This window comes from Anabas testudineus, chromosome 11 (genome assembly GCF_900324465.2).
Source record: "Anabas testudineus chromosome 11, fAnaTes1.2, whole genome shotgun sequence".
Taxonomy (NCBI): Eukaryota; Metazoa; Chordata; class Actinopteri; order Anabantiformes; family Anabantidae; genus Anabas; species Anabas testudineus.
Genome location: NC_046620.1, coordinates 11,198,223 through 11,214,704, shown reverse-complemented (window position 1 = coordinate 11,214,704; position 16,482 = coordinate 11,198,223). Strand labels below are relative to the sequence as shown.

Genomic DNA, 16,482 nt, shown 5'->3' with positions numbered 1-16,482 from the left:
ACGGTATCGGCTGGAAGGGTGGAGGTTACGCTTACCCTGCCTTTGCCTTTGCTATGTATCTCACTTTTAAGTGGCTTTGGATAAAAGCATCTGCCAAATGGCTAAATGTAAATGTAAATTTCTATCCTACTTATTCCTCCTGCAGTCGTGTCTAAATTATTACAATAAAGGTAACAACAATTTACAGAGTGGTTAAATGAAAAGAAAAAAAAAACACTACAGCAAGAAAAGTTAAATTGTTCTTGAAATGATCTCTCCCTGGCTAAGAAATACACTGGAGGAGACAGTTGTTTCTTTTCTTTGCCCCTAAACTGTGATTTCACAACTGAATATTTCAACTAACGATGGGGATTATCATAATGTTTAGAGGAGGAACTCAGCTGCGAGTGCAGCACTGAGGACACATGAAGTGTATTTTGAAGCTTTGCTAACGCAACTACAGTATGTGTGTCCTCTTTTCACAAAAGCTGCATGCAGACATTCATTACTTAAAAAGTGAGGGGTTCGTTAGCATAGTGTTAATTATTTAGATTTTGGAAGCACGTAGGTGTAGTTCAGTAGAGTCAAATGATGCGAGAAGAGAGAAGGAAACCAAAAAAACAAAAACAAAACACAGACACTGACAGTGAAGGCACAGAGTTGGAGAGAAACAGCGACAGAAACAAGGATGATTCAGACACTGACAGAGACAACGAGACAGCCTGTACATCTGTGGACAATGCTACAGATAAGCACAGGCATTATGATGCACTGTTATCCAGTGTGCAGTTCACCAGCCCCCACATACAGTAGACTGGTGTCAAACATCTGGCCACACTGTGTTCTTCTGCCATTTTACCCCCTATTTTTTTTATAGCTAGCTTTTGTCTGCAGAATGACACCGGGGGCAGGGGAGATGAGATGGAAATGCAAAAGAGGCCGAGTGCCACTCACAGACCCACACAGCTCACAGTAAGATGTAGCCTCATGATCATCTCCTTTAACCGAACGCTATTTTTGATACGTGTGCAAAACTGCCCATGTGAACTTAATGATAACTCACTTAAAGTGTGAGTTATCATCTTAGATCATAATAATCACACTAAAAGACAAACACTATAATCGTACTATAATCCGGGCTTAGAGGAATCGTGTGCAACATAATTTAGGTTTTTGCCTGACAAAACATCTACGTAAGTGTCTCCTATGTCTATGTCCATTTTAGCCCCGTTGATTTGAAATGTCTACGAGACAGGAAATGTCTACGAGACAGGTCTTACGTTTACATTTTAAATTCAGTTTTATGACCTTTACAACACCTGATGTGCCATTTACCGATCACAGTCTATCCTGTAGGTCCTCATCTAGGGCTGCAACTGTGTGTTTTTAATATCAATTAATTAGTTGACTAATGAATTGTCCAACCGTCTTTTCCATACCATCAAAAAGACAAAGCTTCAGAAAGCATCACACTGGGAAAAGGTTAGAAAACATGAGTTTATAGAACTTACAAAGGTTTTGTATTATATAACTAAAATAGCTACTCCATCCATTTATTATTAATCATTCGCAAAGTTGAGAGACTTGTAAGAGACAGAAATAAAAAGCTGCATACAAAAGACACAACTTTAAAGACATATTTTGTTGCATGAGGAGCAGCGTACTTCAAAGAGAAAACAGTCATCCTCACAATGACTCGCCGCAGGGTGAAGGAGCCGTGTCATGTCTCCCCCTTTTCCCCTCTTTCTCAGTTCATCTGTCAGTGCACAGCTGTGTGTCACGGCCAGCCCAAGGCAGCTGGGTAATGGGAGCGCTCACTTCCTGGTCCCTCAAAAAACTTTAACTTTGTGACAGAAGAAGCAAGTCACACAGGTGCAAGTCTCTTCAAAAAAAAAGAAAAAAAGATGCAATTTTATCTGGAACTGAATGTGATCAACGCACTGAATTGTTTTCAGGGTATGATGAAAAGTTCAAAACTAAGACTGCAAAAACAAATAATGAAAACAGAGGCAACAGAGATGAATAAAACAGAGGCAGAGAAGACAGGATGCTGAAGAGAGGAGAGCAGCATTGATATTTGAGCTGTGAAATCCATCACAGAGCCATGAAGATTTTGACAGCACATGTGAAGAAAACAGGGCGGCTGGCACCGGGTTCGTCACACACCAAAATTATAATCTGTGTGTTGTCGCCATGCTGGCAAACAAAGAAACAGACATAAAACCATCATGGCACACAGACGTGAGCCAATAGTGTTCCAGCTGCTGGACACCACAGAGGGAGAGCACCAAATACCAAAACAGACAGATTATCAGCTTAGGACCCTAAAACGCTTATGGCAATCATAACGCCTCCACAGCTTCCAGCTGCTCCAGCCAGAGGTGTGTGCACCAAATATGTGCAGCATGTCAAATATCATGTGTCACACATGACGTCTAGTGTAGAGCATGTGCAGCAGTAGGGGATTAATGGGGTACACCTCCACCGCACACACGTACACAACAAGAATGCTGCGCTGATCTGCTCAGAGACAACGGCAGCAGGGGTGAGGATGGGTTCACATCCCTTTCCATAAATTCTCCATCTGTATCTATGGAGGAGAGGAGAGGAAGGAGGGGAATGGTGTGGCCAGATGGGAAGGGATTGGAGGAAGAAGCAGAGGGGGAGGGAGAAAGGAAAGCAATAGAAAAAAAAAATAATAGAGATGAAAAACCTCATTTTCCATACATCACTGGCTCCTTCTCATTCATTCAGGAGAAAAAAAAGCCCACAAACACATGTACACACTTCTGCTCACACAGTGCGTGTTGATAAATGTCACATGATGATGCTGGCAGTGGCCTCTATAAACAGTCTCTTCTCAGTCGTTTGAGCCAGGGATTGTGATTAAGCAGCACTGTTGTGTAGCCACCAACCCGAAATGATGTGATGTCTCTGAGGATGGCTCAGACCTCATTCCTCAGGCTAATGCTACTGTAGCTAAGCTCACTGAGGGGAGTACATGCTTGGGAGACACACGGCACTGAGAGAAAATTAGAAGCATTGGGCATTTGAGGTCAAGCAGAGAGAGCAGAGGAGTATCCACAGACATGCTAGCAGCAAAGTCCACAATGAGATGATATTCAGTGACAAATCTGAAAATGTGCAGATCCTCTCAAAACTGAGAGAATATAAGTCAGAAATGTACCAAGAAGACCAAAAAGTGGGTTTTACACCATCTTCTGCAATAAGCATGAGTTTGGCTTATGAAAATGTTCTTCATGTCATCCATCCCTCCACAGAGATACCACCTCCACTCTTCCACTCCTCATTCCTTCCAGCCCGACAGCTCCACTGTCCCATTAAGAGCCCCACACCCTGCCTCTGACCCTCCCTGCAAATACCACTTAACCCCGGTATAACAATCACAGCCCACCTTCTGAAAATTCCCAACAAAGATAAAATACCTCCCACCCCCATTGGGGAAGCGGTGAGTGTAGGTTAGGACGTGTCAGGACAGGCAAACAGAGCCAGACTATCCTCCTGAGGCCTGATAACCTCTGACTCCGAGTAAAAGACGGTGTGGACACTTTATCACAGTCTCATGACACCAAACCACAACCTAGAGGGGCTTTTGTCACTGTGTTGAATCACTTTAACTCCAAAATAGAGATTTTACGAGACAGCAAGGTGTGAAAAGTTGAGAGGTAACTGTTCCTAAAATAATATCACTGTGACAGACATAAAAACAACTGGCTTCTTTATCTGTGAACAGAATGACCCAATTTCTCCACAGGGAACATTAAAGTTTCATTAAAGAACCAAATCAACCTCTTGCCAGTCATGCAATGAGTTATATCAAAAGTAGCTTCGCAGACGCCGACTGAGGGTTGAGTTAAATTTGGAATTCTGGATCATGAAAACTCAGCAGGAGATGTGACTATATTATTTAAGTCATCCTAATCGTTAAACTCTCGCAGTTCACGCAGAGCAGCAAAAGACAGAAATCATTTCTCTCCCCATCCCAGCGGAGCACTTTAACTTCCTGCAGCCTACACACGCCTTATGAAATAATAAGCATCAGCTGTGAAAACTTCAAGGAGGCACTCCTTCTGTAAGAATGCAAGGCGTACGTCTTCTTCCCAAAAACCGCACATACGCTCACAGATGGAAAGACATATGTATGTGCATGCAGTGAATATACACTACCACCCACACACACACACACACAACACACACACACACACAAACACACAAACACACAGAGAAGCAGGCAGTATTCCCATGCCAGCGGAGTGAAGTGCAAGTGGGTGTTCCCGAGGAGAGGAAAAGGTCAAGTGTGCATGTTTGAGGTGTTGATAGACTTTAAAAGCACTAAAGTCTCCGTAATGGCTGTGAGCACAATGTAAGTCCAGGCCATATTCATCATTATGCTTATTTTAGCTTGTTATTTACATTGCATTAGTATGGTGCTTCAATTAGCAGATAAGAAGTGAAGAAATAATAAAAAGGTCAAATGTTTAGATGATTAATGGCTTATTTAGATAATTTTTCAAGTTAGTTAATTAGATTAATGAAATATTTTGTTATAGTCAGAGGAGTATTGATCCTCATCTGTAAGATGATGATTTGACCTCAGTTGGTGGATCATGTGCGACTTAACCAACAACAGATGAAATGGCTGATCAGGTCGTCTATTGTAATAAAATAAAGGGTATTGTGAAGTGTTGCTGCTTTGTTTTTGCCTTTTATGACAGCGAACTCGAGAGAGAAGAAGAGAGGAGCGGTTCAGGTGATGCAGACATTCCTGAAAAGCCCATTCAGTTAACATGAACCTCACAGTGTTGCATTTGAGGAGTTTGGTTTGGGGAAAAACCCGACAAAACGAAAGAGCATCTGAATTTCCTCCAAACCACACAGTCATAATTCCTTTAATGAGGCTTTGGAGAGAAAGAGGAGGAAATGAGTGCATGTGTGTGTGTGTGTGTGTGCGCGCTCGTCTCTGAATGTGTGAGACACAGTAAGTGAAAGACCGGGAGAGAGTGGGGGGAAAAAAGAGGGAGAAGAAAGGAGGCTGAGGCCGAGAGCGCAGATGCAGGGAATGAAAAGCCGGCCAGGGTAAAGTAGAGGGAAGGTGAGGGCGAGCTTGTGTGTGAGAGTCTGGGAACAGACGCTGGTCTTGCACCCCAGCAGCTTGGCACAAACACACTACCCCCTCGTCTCCTCCAGCCCCCCTTCAAATAGCTTAACCATGGCCCAAACAGGCTGGCAGAGAAGCAAAGCACTTCCACTTAACCATATCAAAGTCAGCCTGGCGCTGCAGTAACAGCACATTTAGTCCTTAGAAAAAAGAAAACGTCTCTTTCTCAGAAAGAGCATGAGCAGCTTGGGGGGGGGGGGGGAGCCTGGCCGCAAGCTGCGTGATTATTTGGGTGAAAGATTTTCCTGTTGTTTTGTTTTTTTATTTATTTTATTTTCAAGCACACTGGAGCCAGCTGAGAACTGAGGAGTTGATAACTTGACAAATTGTTGTTTTTGATCAACTTGGAGGACGAGCAGCTGAAGAGATAACGCCAGCTCAGTTGGAAGACATGTAAAATGATGAGATTTTTAAATATCACTTGTTTTTTTTTCTTCTTTTTCTACAGTAGGTGGGTATGAGGGGGTAGAAAAAGTGATGTGCAGGCCATCTGGCAGCTAGAAACCTGCAAACAACTGGAAATTTCTCCTGACAGACCGGTCCAGGCTGCTCACTGCCTCTCTTCAGTCCTGCTGCTGTGTTTATTTGCCCTGGTTCAGCTGACGGATCCACTGTGGGTGGTATCCATGTACAACACTCCACTAAAGACTGGCGCCCTTTGACCCCGGCCCTCAGCAAACCTGGAGGGGCATTTTTTAACATCCCAGGCTTGATTTTGCTCACGTTTCACACGCAGGTTGTTCTCTATCTCGTCAGGAAACGACACAAACACCTTGTGACAGACGCTTGGGAATCCTGCACTTAACTTATTACACAGCACATCACCTGTCAGAGCCGCTGATGAGCGGAGACAAGTTAGAAATACTCAGAATCTCTATTATCTAAGCAGTTAACTGGAAGTTCAGTTCCGTAAAACCAGCCGAATATAAAACCACAAAACAAGACTAATCGTATTTGGTTTAATATCACTGAACGATTCTTGTGTATTACAAAGAGATTTGTGTCAGGAAAACTGAGCTCAACCTGAACATTTTCGTTGGGTTTATCCTCCACGCAAAGCTGTGATCCACTAACCTACTGCCCCGGAGAACAAGCCTTCCCCCCCACGCTAAGACGAAAGGAGCGCACCACAGTCTCCGTGTAACACCAGCTCGATTTAAAGACATTTTAGCCTTTGAGGCTGAACTGAGCGATGCTTCCACTCACCTCTGCGAAACTTCACTAAAGTGGCGTGTCGGTGGCGTCTCGGTCCGCCTGCCTGCTCCTCTCCATCCGTGCGTAAAAAACAAGAAAGCAGGGAAAAAAACTGCGTGGTCGCTTTAAATGCAAAGCTCCTTGTGCTCTACTGATCAAGATACTAAAAAAAAAAAAAAAAAAAGGGAATCTCCCCCCCAGTCCCCTCAGGATGTAACAACCACTCAAATGCCCGATGGATGTTTGGACGTTTGTTCCCAGAGCAGCGTCGACGCAGCGGCCGCGCACAGCGAACACTGAGCCACTCACACACTCGTTCCCATTTGTTTTGCTGCGCTCCTCCTGAACAACGGGGAGCCAATGAGAGGCGGAGGATGTCACAGGGAGGGCGGGACCAGTCTGCAGCGGACCCCAACTCTCCCTTTCAAGTCTGAGTGTCTGGTCCGTTTGCGCGCACCCGGAGCATTCATCAAACGGCCACGGTGTCCTGTGTCTTTGTCTTTGTCTCCACGTCTCGCAAACATAAAATCACATCAAATCAGTTGTATTAGCATTACATATTCAAGGTGGCAATAGTGGAAAAGTGAATTTGCGTCGCTGAATGCAACGAGCGCGCATTTCTTTTATAAAGAAATGAAATAGGACGCATCCTTTTTCCGACTGGCAGTAACAATGACCGAGGGATGTACGCAAGCCAACTGAAGAATTGAGATTGAAGCACAGCGTCGCTCATTTTCTACACTTTTACTATTTCAACAATTCCCATTAGAAAAAAACGTGGCTTTATTATTTATAAGATTATTTATTAGAAACGAGCTCTGCAGAACAACCATCATTTTCTACTTCAGCTGCTGTCAAAGGTCCTTCTGATACTTGAAATACCAAGGTTACATTTTTCATAAAGAAGAATCATGTGATAGCAGGCTGGTTGTTCTCTGCTTTGCCAGCAGTCACCTTATGAACCGTCTCTAACATTTCTCTTTGCCATTTTTGGATGATGAAGCTGATACAAAAGCTGCTATATCTAAGCCTGTGGTTTTATATTTGAACTCTACATGTTTACTTGGACAATAAAGAAGTTTTTCACATGGAAATGCTGAGAACAGGGGCTTCCTACCTTTCCTACCTGTTGGCTTGAGGTAGGTATACAGCTACTGATTTTCCCCGGACAAGTAAGCAATAAACAAATTGAATTATATGGCAGAGAACCATGGAAAAAACATCACATGGAAAATACATTTCTGTGAGTTGACTTACGAAGAGTGACTCTTGTAGATGAGCTCCTGCCACCATAATTGCCCTCCATAAGTGGATATGCTGTTCCACTAAGTCTATACAAATCCAATCCAGCTCACCCTTCTAAGAAGCAAAGGGAGCAGAAAATGGCTTGTCCCTTTTAATCCATCAGTGTGGTATTAGTAAAGGATTTAATAATGACTCCTTGATATGATTAATCATAAAGGGAGGGTTTAGGGATTTTTGGTGCAGTCATTGCTGCTGCCTATTTGACTACATGTGGCAAGAAAATTGACTTTGTGGTTTCAATTTTGAGAAAACCATTTGGGTGACAAAGTGATGAAAACAGGATGTCCATACTCCCCGAAGAGACAAAAATAGAAAGAAAGAAAGAGAAAGTTTTCCTTCGAGGGCTTTTGGTTAGAAATCATTGTTAAAAACTGGCAAAGAACACAAAAGCTACATAAGTGGGCAGAGTTGGAGTTGAGCTAATGGGAGATGGATGTACCAGAAGCACGGAAAGAGAGAAAATTTGGAAGAGAGATTGGAAGTTGACTGCAAGATTGAATTTCATCCTTAGTTTAGAAAAGAACAAAACAAAAACAACAACAACAAACAAACAATTCTGGTGCCGTTTTGCCACCATGCTGTTCTACAGTATGTAAAAGGTACAAAGCTGTGATGGGGGGGCTGTTATTGTATTACACCTGCAGTGGAGGTAGTAACATCACGTGTCACAGAGCGAATTACAAGCTACACTTCCACACATTTAGTATCTTGCTCAGGGATACTTCAACGTGTGGCCAGGAGGAGCTGGGAGACCACCGACCCTGCAGTTTGTGAACAATGGCTTCATGATCTGAGGCACAACTGCCCAATTTTACATCTTTGTAAAGAGGGAGAGGTGAGTGAGGAGGTGTGACTGATAACATGTTATTTCTGGGATGTGCCACCAGGGTTGTTTCCCCTCAGAGACTCTCCCATGATGGAGGAGAAGAGACTTTTCTCAGAGGGATTTTCTTTTACATACACTAGGTTGACATGAATGCTAAATAATCAGTGTTAGGGTCAAAGAACAGGATTCAGATGGAGAAGAGGAGGAAGAAGAGGTAAAATGATGGAAAGAGTCAGTCAAAGTGGTACATTTTACTATGAAATCGCAGACAGAACACATTGAAGAAACTCTGTAGGGTATCCATAAGTCCCTCGGCTTGCACCAACACACACACCCCGCTCTTCCTCCTAGACTCTCAGCTGCTGAACAGCTCAGCCTGTAATTATGTCTGTCATCAACAGCCCCTGACTGGTGGCTATATTTACAGAAGAACAAGTGTGCATGTACATGCTCCCTGCACACAAGCATGCACAACGAGAAGACCATACAGTGCACACATAGACTGTATAACACGCACATGCACAGATGCAGTACATAACTAAGTATTTATAGAGGTTGTCAATCAGAATCACAGCAACACGTAATTTAGCATTGGGTTAATCTGCATCATCGGATTTAAGCTTCTCAGGAATTTTCTCAGGAGCTAATTTCACTTTGGCTCACACACAGTAACACTGCGATTTTAAGAAAAAGTTCTGTATGCATACATAAATATGTATACACACATGTTCACATACAGTAAACATGAATAAACCACTGACCTCCCAGCCGAGCAGTTTCTTTCCTTCCACAACAGCCATCGCTGCTGTTGATCACCAGCATTGATCTCATGCTCTGCATGTAGCGCGGCATCAAAAGGCCTCCTGTCCCTCGCTCTACCTCCAGTCCTTCCCCAGTTCATTCAGTTAAGCATTTTACAGTATGTCCTGCATCCAGAAACTAATTTCCATTCTCTTTTTCTCTTTACATTTTACTGCCCAACAGCGTCTGACCACTAAACCAGGATGAGTCAGAAGGACCACATGACTCCAGGGCATGGAGGTCAAGGCAGAGGGACGTACAGCCACAGCTGACAATGTGTGTGTGTGTTAGAATGAGAGTGTGTGGCACTAAAATATCAGAGAGAAAATGCTGAGTGCCGCCTCATCTTGTGTTACTAGTCCTGTTTAGGCTGACTCATTGTTAGTCTTTTCCAGTTGTAAATGTCAAACTTAAATCTAAGGGAGTTTCTGATGTTGTCCACTCAACTCTAGTTTCTGTTTATGGCACATACACACACAGGATTCTGCATATTCATTGCTTCATAAGTGATAGATTTAAAGCGTCTACTGTAGATTTCAGTACAAAGCTCCATATTATTGTGTGTGTCTCTCTGAGTCAGACATACAGAGGTGAACCAATTACAGGCTGTGTTCTGCCCAGTGGCTGTTTTGGTCTTTAATGGCAGGTTGCTTGTGGAAGGTAGAGTCTCTCCCCCGCAGGGCTTGGAGGCACGTCATAGGCAGGTGTCTGCACACAACATAATGCCACTCTCCACAACATACAATAACTCAGACTACTGTACGTGCTATGTGTGTGATTGTTTTATAGACTTTTATATTTTACTTCCTTAATAATACCAAAGCTGTATATATGACTATGTATATAACAACAATGGATGATATCACTCACAATTACCCACAACAACAAACCCTCAAAGAGGTAGACGACATGCATTTCTTAGCTTTCATACTCAGTATTCTCATATTGTGGTTTTGCTACCTTTCCCAAGCAGATGATCAACACAGCAGCAGTCTAAACAGGCAGCTGTACAGGTAATGTTCACTTATGACAAGAGTAACATGCTCGTCAACAAGAGGTAAACACTAATCTTCAACATGACTGATCTGTAACTTTTCATGTTTTAAACAGCATTACCTCATTGCAAGAGAGCACACAATGTCATGGTAACCACAAAGGGATTGTAAGGGTAAAGGTTAGCAGTACAGAGAAAATACTCAAAAGCATTTATTAACATCTTGTTTATAAAAATCTGAGACATGTTTACGACCACACATCTCTGCAGAGAAAGACAGAACAGCATCATCTTGTTTTGCTAAATGTTGTCTTCCCTTCCATCCCTTCTGTCTTTCAGAGGAAGCTGCAGAAAATGATAATAGTTGGAGTCTCTGGCTAAAGTAGGTCAGTAGAGCCAACTGTCAGAAGCAGGAAGAGGAGATGTGCAGCACTAATATGCCAGTTACAGTAGGTCCCCTCAGGTCAGAGCTATTCCCAACACACAGTGACCGCTGACACACAAACTACGGCACGGTCACGTTAGTCTGTGCTGCATCGCTGTGGACAGACGCAACATCTGTGGTCTGACAGTGGAGGTGTATGTGTAGGTCATCTGTCTGTGCACGAATGTTTAAGATGCAAGGCAACACGTTCCTACACTGTGTGTGCAGGAAACTAAAACACATGGGCCATTGCATGCGTCGTGTTTTATAGTCGATTGGGTTTGTTCTAGATTATTGCCTGATCTCTCTTTGCCTCTAAACCCATCTCTGATATCAAATATACACTTCCACTGAATCAGATCATCAACCACAACATGATTAAATCACTGACAAACCAGTTCTTATTGACAGCGATGGAGGTGACCTACTGTGTCTGTGCTGTGTTAAAGTAGAGCTCGGGTTGACAGACAGCAATAAACATTGACTCAATTATTGTCTGCTCAGACCACTCACATCGCTCTGAACCCATTGCTTTGCTGTAGGGAGAGCTCTCTATACGTTATCAGTAAAAACAAATGCACTGCAGCTGATAAAGTAAAACACTGAGAAGGAGAGATGATGATCAGAGATTTCATATTCTTGGATATGATGGAACTGTATGTTAAACCTCAGTGTAGAACATGTGATCTTGATGTTATTTTTAAACAAAAATAGATTTTATTTTAACTGTATATGCTTATGTAAAGAATTACAATACTAGATGTGAGTATTAAAAGCCAATGGTGGGAAATGCAGGCTGTTGTATCCAATACCTTTAACTTCTTTGTACAGTAAACAGATAAATCATCTCCCTCCCAGGTTTCCAGTCGGTGGAGCAGGACTCTCCTCACTGTGACCCTGAGCCTTGGCAGCCACCAGATCAGTTGAGGATACTGTTTCCTGGAGTCTGTTACACAAGGCAAGTACTGACAAGAGACTGAGAGAGAAATGGATTTGTGAAATCTGACCGGGCTTCTAGTTGAGCAGGCTTCTCCCTGAGCTCTGTATATCGAGCTGATGCCTTGTGCGAGTGTGTGCGTTGGGGGTTGTTCTATTTCACCCTGTGGGCAGGAGCTGAAAGCCCGTACTGTCGACATGAGAAAGACTTCATGTCATCACCATGATAACATAATGAGATCTGCTCAGAGCCCATATTTGAAGTTGTGATTTGATTATAACATACTCAGACATCATCAAATCAAATGTGATTGTGTCTACCGTGCTGATTTATGCAATGTTGCAAGAATGGGAAGTACGGGAGAAAACGCTGATCCCTACTTCATGCACAGGTTCAAACCTTGCAGTGACACCACATCAACAAGATAAATAAACGGAATCTGTTGAATCATATGTGAAGCAGTTTGTTCCATGTTGATATTAGAGAAAAACAGCTCCTGCAAAATTTGCCAAACAGACTGTTTTAGTGTCAAAGTACTACAACTTGGAGTTACACGATAATCTAAATGCTAATCATTAGCCATGCAGTTAGAACAGGTCACATGGTGAAGTATTCCTCACTTTAGTAACATAACATACAATGTTTGTTGAAAATCAGAAGTTTAATAAGATATGTTCAGCACGACTTTTAACAACTTTTAAAATGTTGAGTGAACACAGATCTGGTTATTTTAGCAGGTTGACAAACCTAACTTTTCAGGTATCATGTATGCTGGATGCCTTATTTTCCTCTATTTCCTTTCTTCTTAGCTCAGAGGAATGCTGTCATATTACTACTTCTGCGTGTAGCAGGAAGCCTTTCTATACTGGAAATGAGACCTACAGTACATGAGGCATTTGTGACATTCCTCTTTTAAAAAAAACCCCACATGCTGTGTCATGCACTGACATCCTCAGTATGTTTGTTCACTTCTTCAAATCTCAGGTGTTGAATAGCTGAGAACACTTAAAAAGCCCTTTGGCAAAATCTGAAGCGAATGTTTAAATAGCTGCACGGTAAAAACACTTCATCGAAGCTTTAACCTCGATCAGGTGTAGTGTCATCTCACACCATGACACAAAACCCTCCTGTTAGATTTTATGCAAATTGACAGCGGCTGAACTTGAAACTCCTGTCACATTTGAGTGATTGACATTGTGCCAGGGGGAGTTTTCTAAAACCCAACCAAAGAAAATATGAATAAACAATAACTGCCGAGCTCAGCAATTAGTCTTTTTTATGTGACTGGTATTGAAAAAAGAGTGGAACATGCCTGCTATTGCACATGGAATAGGAAGATTCCTGCATGACATGCGATTCCTGATAAACAAACTGGATCGGATGAAGATCATTTTGTCCACTCGACCCTCTCAGATCAGTCATCTATAAACCTCAGGGTTACTGGTTTGATTCCTGGTTCCTCCCGGCCGCATGTTGAGTTGTCCTTGGACTAGACAACGACACCCCGAAGTAGGAAGGAAATACTTCCTGCAACATCTGAGTGTCAACAGTGAGCCAGGGTGCGGCAAGGCCTCGTGATAGAGTCCTGTGGTGTTTCCTAAAGGCTCCTCTCTGGTGACTTAAAGCTGCTCTTTGTGCATATTGGTCTGACCCAGTTAGTCAAACATTGGTTTATTTAGATACCAAACACAGACCCTTCATTCCAACTACGGCACCATCAACCTTATACTCAACTACATTTTTACTGTCATTAATGCCTTACTGTACTGCGACACGCTACTTGCTTTAGTTATTGAAGCCACTTCCCTGCCAACCACACAAGAAGACTAGCAGAACAAACTCACATTTTTTTATTTCACAAATCCCCCTGCCAAATACTTATTACCTCAGTAAACTCATACCTCTGTGGTAAAATGTGTACATGTATATAGGAACCACATTCCCAAACACAGAGGATACAATCAGGTCAATCTGTGCCCCAAATTTCATGCCTTGAAATAAATCTCTATTCATATTTCCTGCAAAGTAAGTGCTTTGTGCTCTGACTAAAAGGAAGGAGCACTGACTGAAGCAAGAATGAAGCTATAACACTTTGTTCCCGCTGAATAAAAAGCTAAGCTGGCCTTTTTCGCTAATTCACACAACCTGAACTGGAGTCACAGGAGAAAAAGGGAGGGAGAAAGAATGCTTGTCGCTGTGTATCTGCTCTGTTCAGGCACTCTGACATTTCTGCTGCCAGGCTAAATGTAGTGCTCCTTGGTCATAATTCAGTTTGTTACCAGCAGCAGCAGAGAATGACAAGTTAACCATGCTATATAAAACCTATTGTCTCTATAAGAGCAGAGCTGACAGCAAAGACGACTGTTCTCCTCCTTTTTTTTATTACAGCAACGCGGAGGTCAGTGCCACATTTGTACTTATATCTGCTGCAGGGTGGTATTTGCCTTGTCTTTATCTTCACTCGTCACCTGGATCTGCTGCATTTTTACAGCCATTTTTACACTACACACTATGCATCCATACATTGTTCTGACCACTTTTCCTCTGAAGGGTGGCATATTTATATTGGATATTTAAAACCTAACAAGAAATATGCAGATTAGAGAAAATATCTGCAGTCATAGTATTCCCTGCACCAGCCATCCTCTGAACACATTTCATCTCTCTACTACTTGTGGGGGCTCAACCCCCAGACTGGGCACGGTTGTATAAATCTGACTTCATCCAACTTTAAATTCAAATTCTGTGCACAGAAAATATGCAAAGGTTTGCACGTCTACAACTAATAATTAAACTAATGATTTAGAAAGAAAATAGGCCAGTGGTAACTTTGCATTAATCAGCATTAACAAGCACTTGAATATTCAGCACATAGACACAGTCTAATACCCACCACTAACCCAAAGAGCTAATTAGAACAGAAAGTATACAGTGATCCATATTCTGCAATCTTCAACTGCATCTATGAAGAAACACTGATGCCTGCTGGCCAGTTGTTACACAAATCTGCGCACTGTGATTGGGTGGTTGCAGAGAGTCATCTGGCTGCGTACCTTCTGGCTGTGTTGTTCAAAGGGAACTTTCTCAGTCAGAAGTGGGTCAGTGGAGGCATTAACATACATTACACACACCGAATGATGAAATATCTGGGAATATCCTCCTGTTCACTGTCCACTTGTCATTTGAGGAGCTGCTGCAGAGCACTTACAGCCTGCATGGAGCTCAGATACTGTATACGTCTAAATGTGTCAACACCGCGTTGTTACAATCGAAGCTGTTGGTGTGAAATGAAACAGAGCTGCTTAGAGCAATAAAAAAATAATACACAAGGACTGAGCGTGTGTGTGTGTGTGTGTTTGTGTGTGGTAAAGTGTTAATCCAATGAGTTTTTAAGTGGCTACACAAAATACTGTAAACAATATTCAGTTATTACACAACCTGGCAGCATTTCTCCCTTTATATCTGCCTGTGAAAAATCATCAGTCAGGTCCTGCTGTAATTTTCCTGCTCATCACTCTCTCAGGCTCCAGCTGACCATAGGTTATGATTACAGCTGGTTTTAAAATAACAAACACAAGTACATGTTAAAAAGATTTTTTTTTTTTTTTGTGGTGCATAATGCTTGGTTAAAAACATCTGCCCGTTATACAAGAACGCCCACACTGCAAGGGCACAGCTCCTTTCTGCTTCTAAAAAGGGTGAAAGTTGGAAAATCGATAAACAAACTCTGCACAGAGCTCTTGCAAAAAGGGGAACTGGAAACAGAAAGCATGTAGTTCTCATTAGTTAATAATGCCTGACACTGTTATTACATTATACATGTTATAACAATCATTAGATGTATAAAATACTGCTCTATGACTTTACCTAGTGGAATACATTTCTGTCTTCCTCCACAATAAGACAAATCCATTTTGTGTTGAGTTTGTAGCATCAGTGTGTATCAGAGCCTACTCAACCATGCAGCAAACAGCCCCACCTACACAGCTGAGGAGAGCCCTCTGGGCCAACCTCAAACCATCACTTTTGCCCTCTTCTTAACCCTGATTACACCCACAAGTCACAAACCAACCAGTCTGACAGCGCTCCACATCTCAGGCAGCAGTCTCGGCCCTGCAGCCCACCTGTAAACCCACGCCTGCTTTCACACAGCTGACCCTCGGCAAGCCTACCGTCCTCATAGAAGACATCCTCTGCTTCTTCACGCATTATCTCATCCAGGTCATTCTCTGAAATGTCGGTCATAGCCATCCCTATTCCTGCTCTTCCTTTTCCTCTTCTCCTTCTCTCCCTCTCGTCTCTCGGCTGACTAATCGGAGCTTGAGAGAGAGTGACTGGGCTGTAAAATTGAATCAACGCCGGCCTGGCCTCCTCGCTTCAGGCGACAGTCCTATCACCGGCAGGCTCCTCGCTCGAGCAGAAGAAGACTGGGACTGAGCTGCGCTTCAGCCCCTGGCACGAGGTGGTGTGTGTAAGTGCCAGGTGAAGTGTGTGTGTGTGGGCGAGAGAGAGGACTCCCAGCGACCTTCACTAAGTTTAAGCAACAGTGCTGATTTCATAACATCCTGTGCAAAGCTGAAGTGAGAGTGTGCTATTTGAAGAGCACTTGTAATAGTAAGTGTGCGCATGTGTGTGTACAGTATGGGGAGGGTCATGTTGTGTGTGTGTGTTCATGCGTGTGTGTCTATATGCACAGTACGGCTCTCTACAGTGAGTCAGCTCGAGTGGCTGGTGATTAACAGGAACAATTAGATTCTGTATTTTGAGCCAAAGAGGACATGAAAAAAGGGTGAGAAAATGTGTGTGTGTGTGTGTGTGTGTGGCCTGCCCTGTGAGTTGTGAG

At 42.9% G+C, this 16,482-nt stretch overlaps 1 protein-coding gene across 2 annotated transcripts in view; it reads right to left on the bottom strand.

Annotated features, from left to right (window-relative positions):
• ripor2 (RHO family interacting cell polarization regulator 2) overlaps positions 1–16,201 on the bottom strand; it is a 43,599-nt gene extending 27,398 nt beyond the window's left edge. The window contains exon 1 of one of the 2 annotated variants that reach the window (XM_026347779.1): positions 15,812–16,201. In XM_026347779.1, coding sequence (XP_026203564.1) covers positions 15,812–15,890 — 79 coding nt within the window. In that variant the 5' untranslated portion in view covers positions 15,891–16,201. Of the gene's footprint in view, positions 1–6,364; positions 6,772–15,811 lie in introns of those variants that run through there. The other variant, XM_026347780.1, reaches the window with a different exon arrangement.
• Between the last annotated feature and the right edge of the window lie 281 nt (positions 16,202–16,482).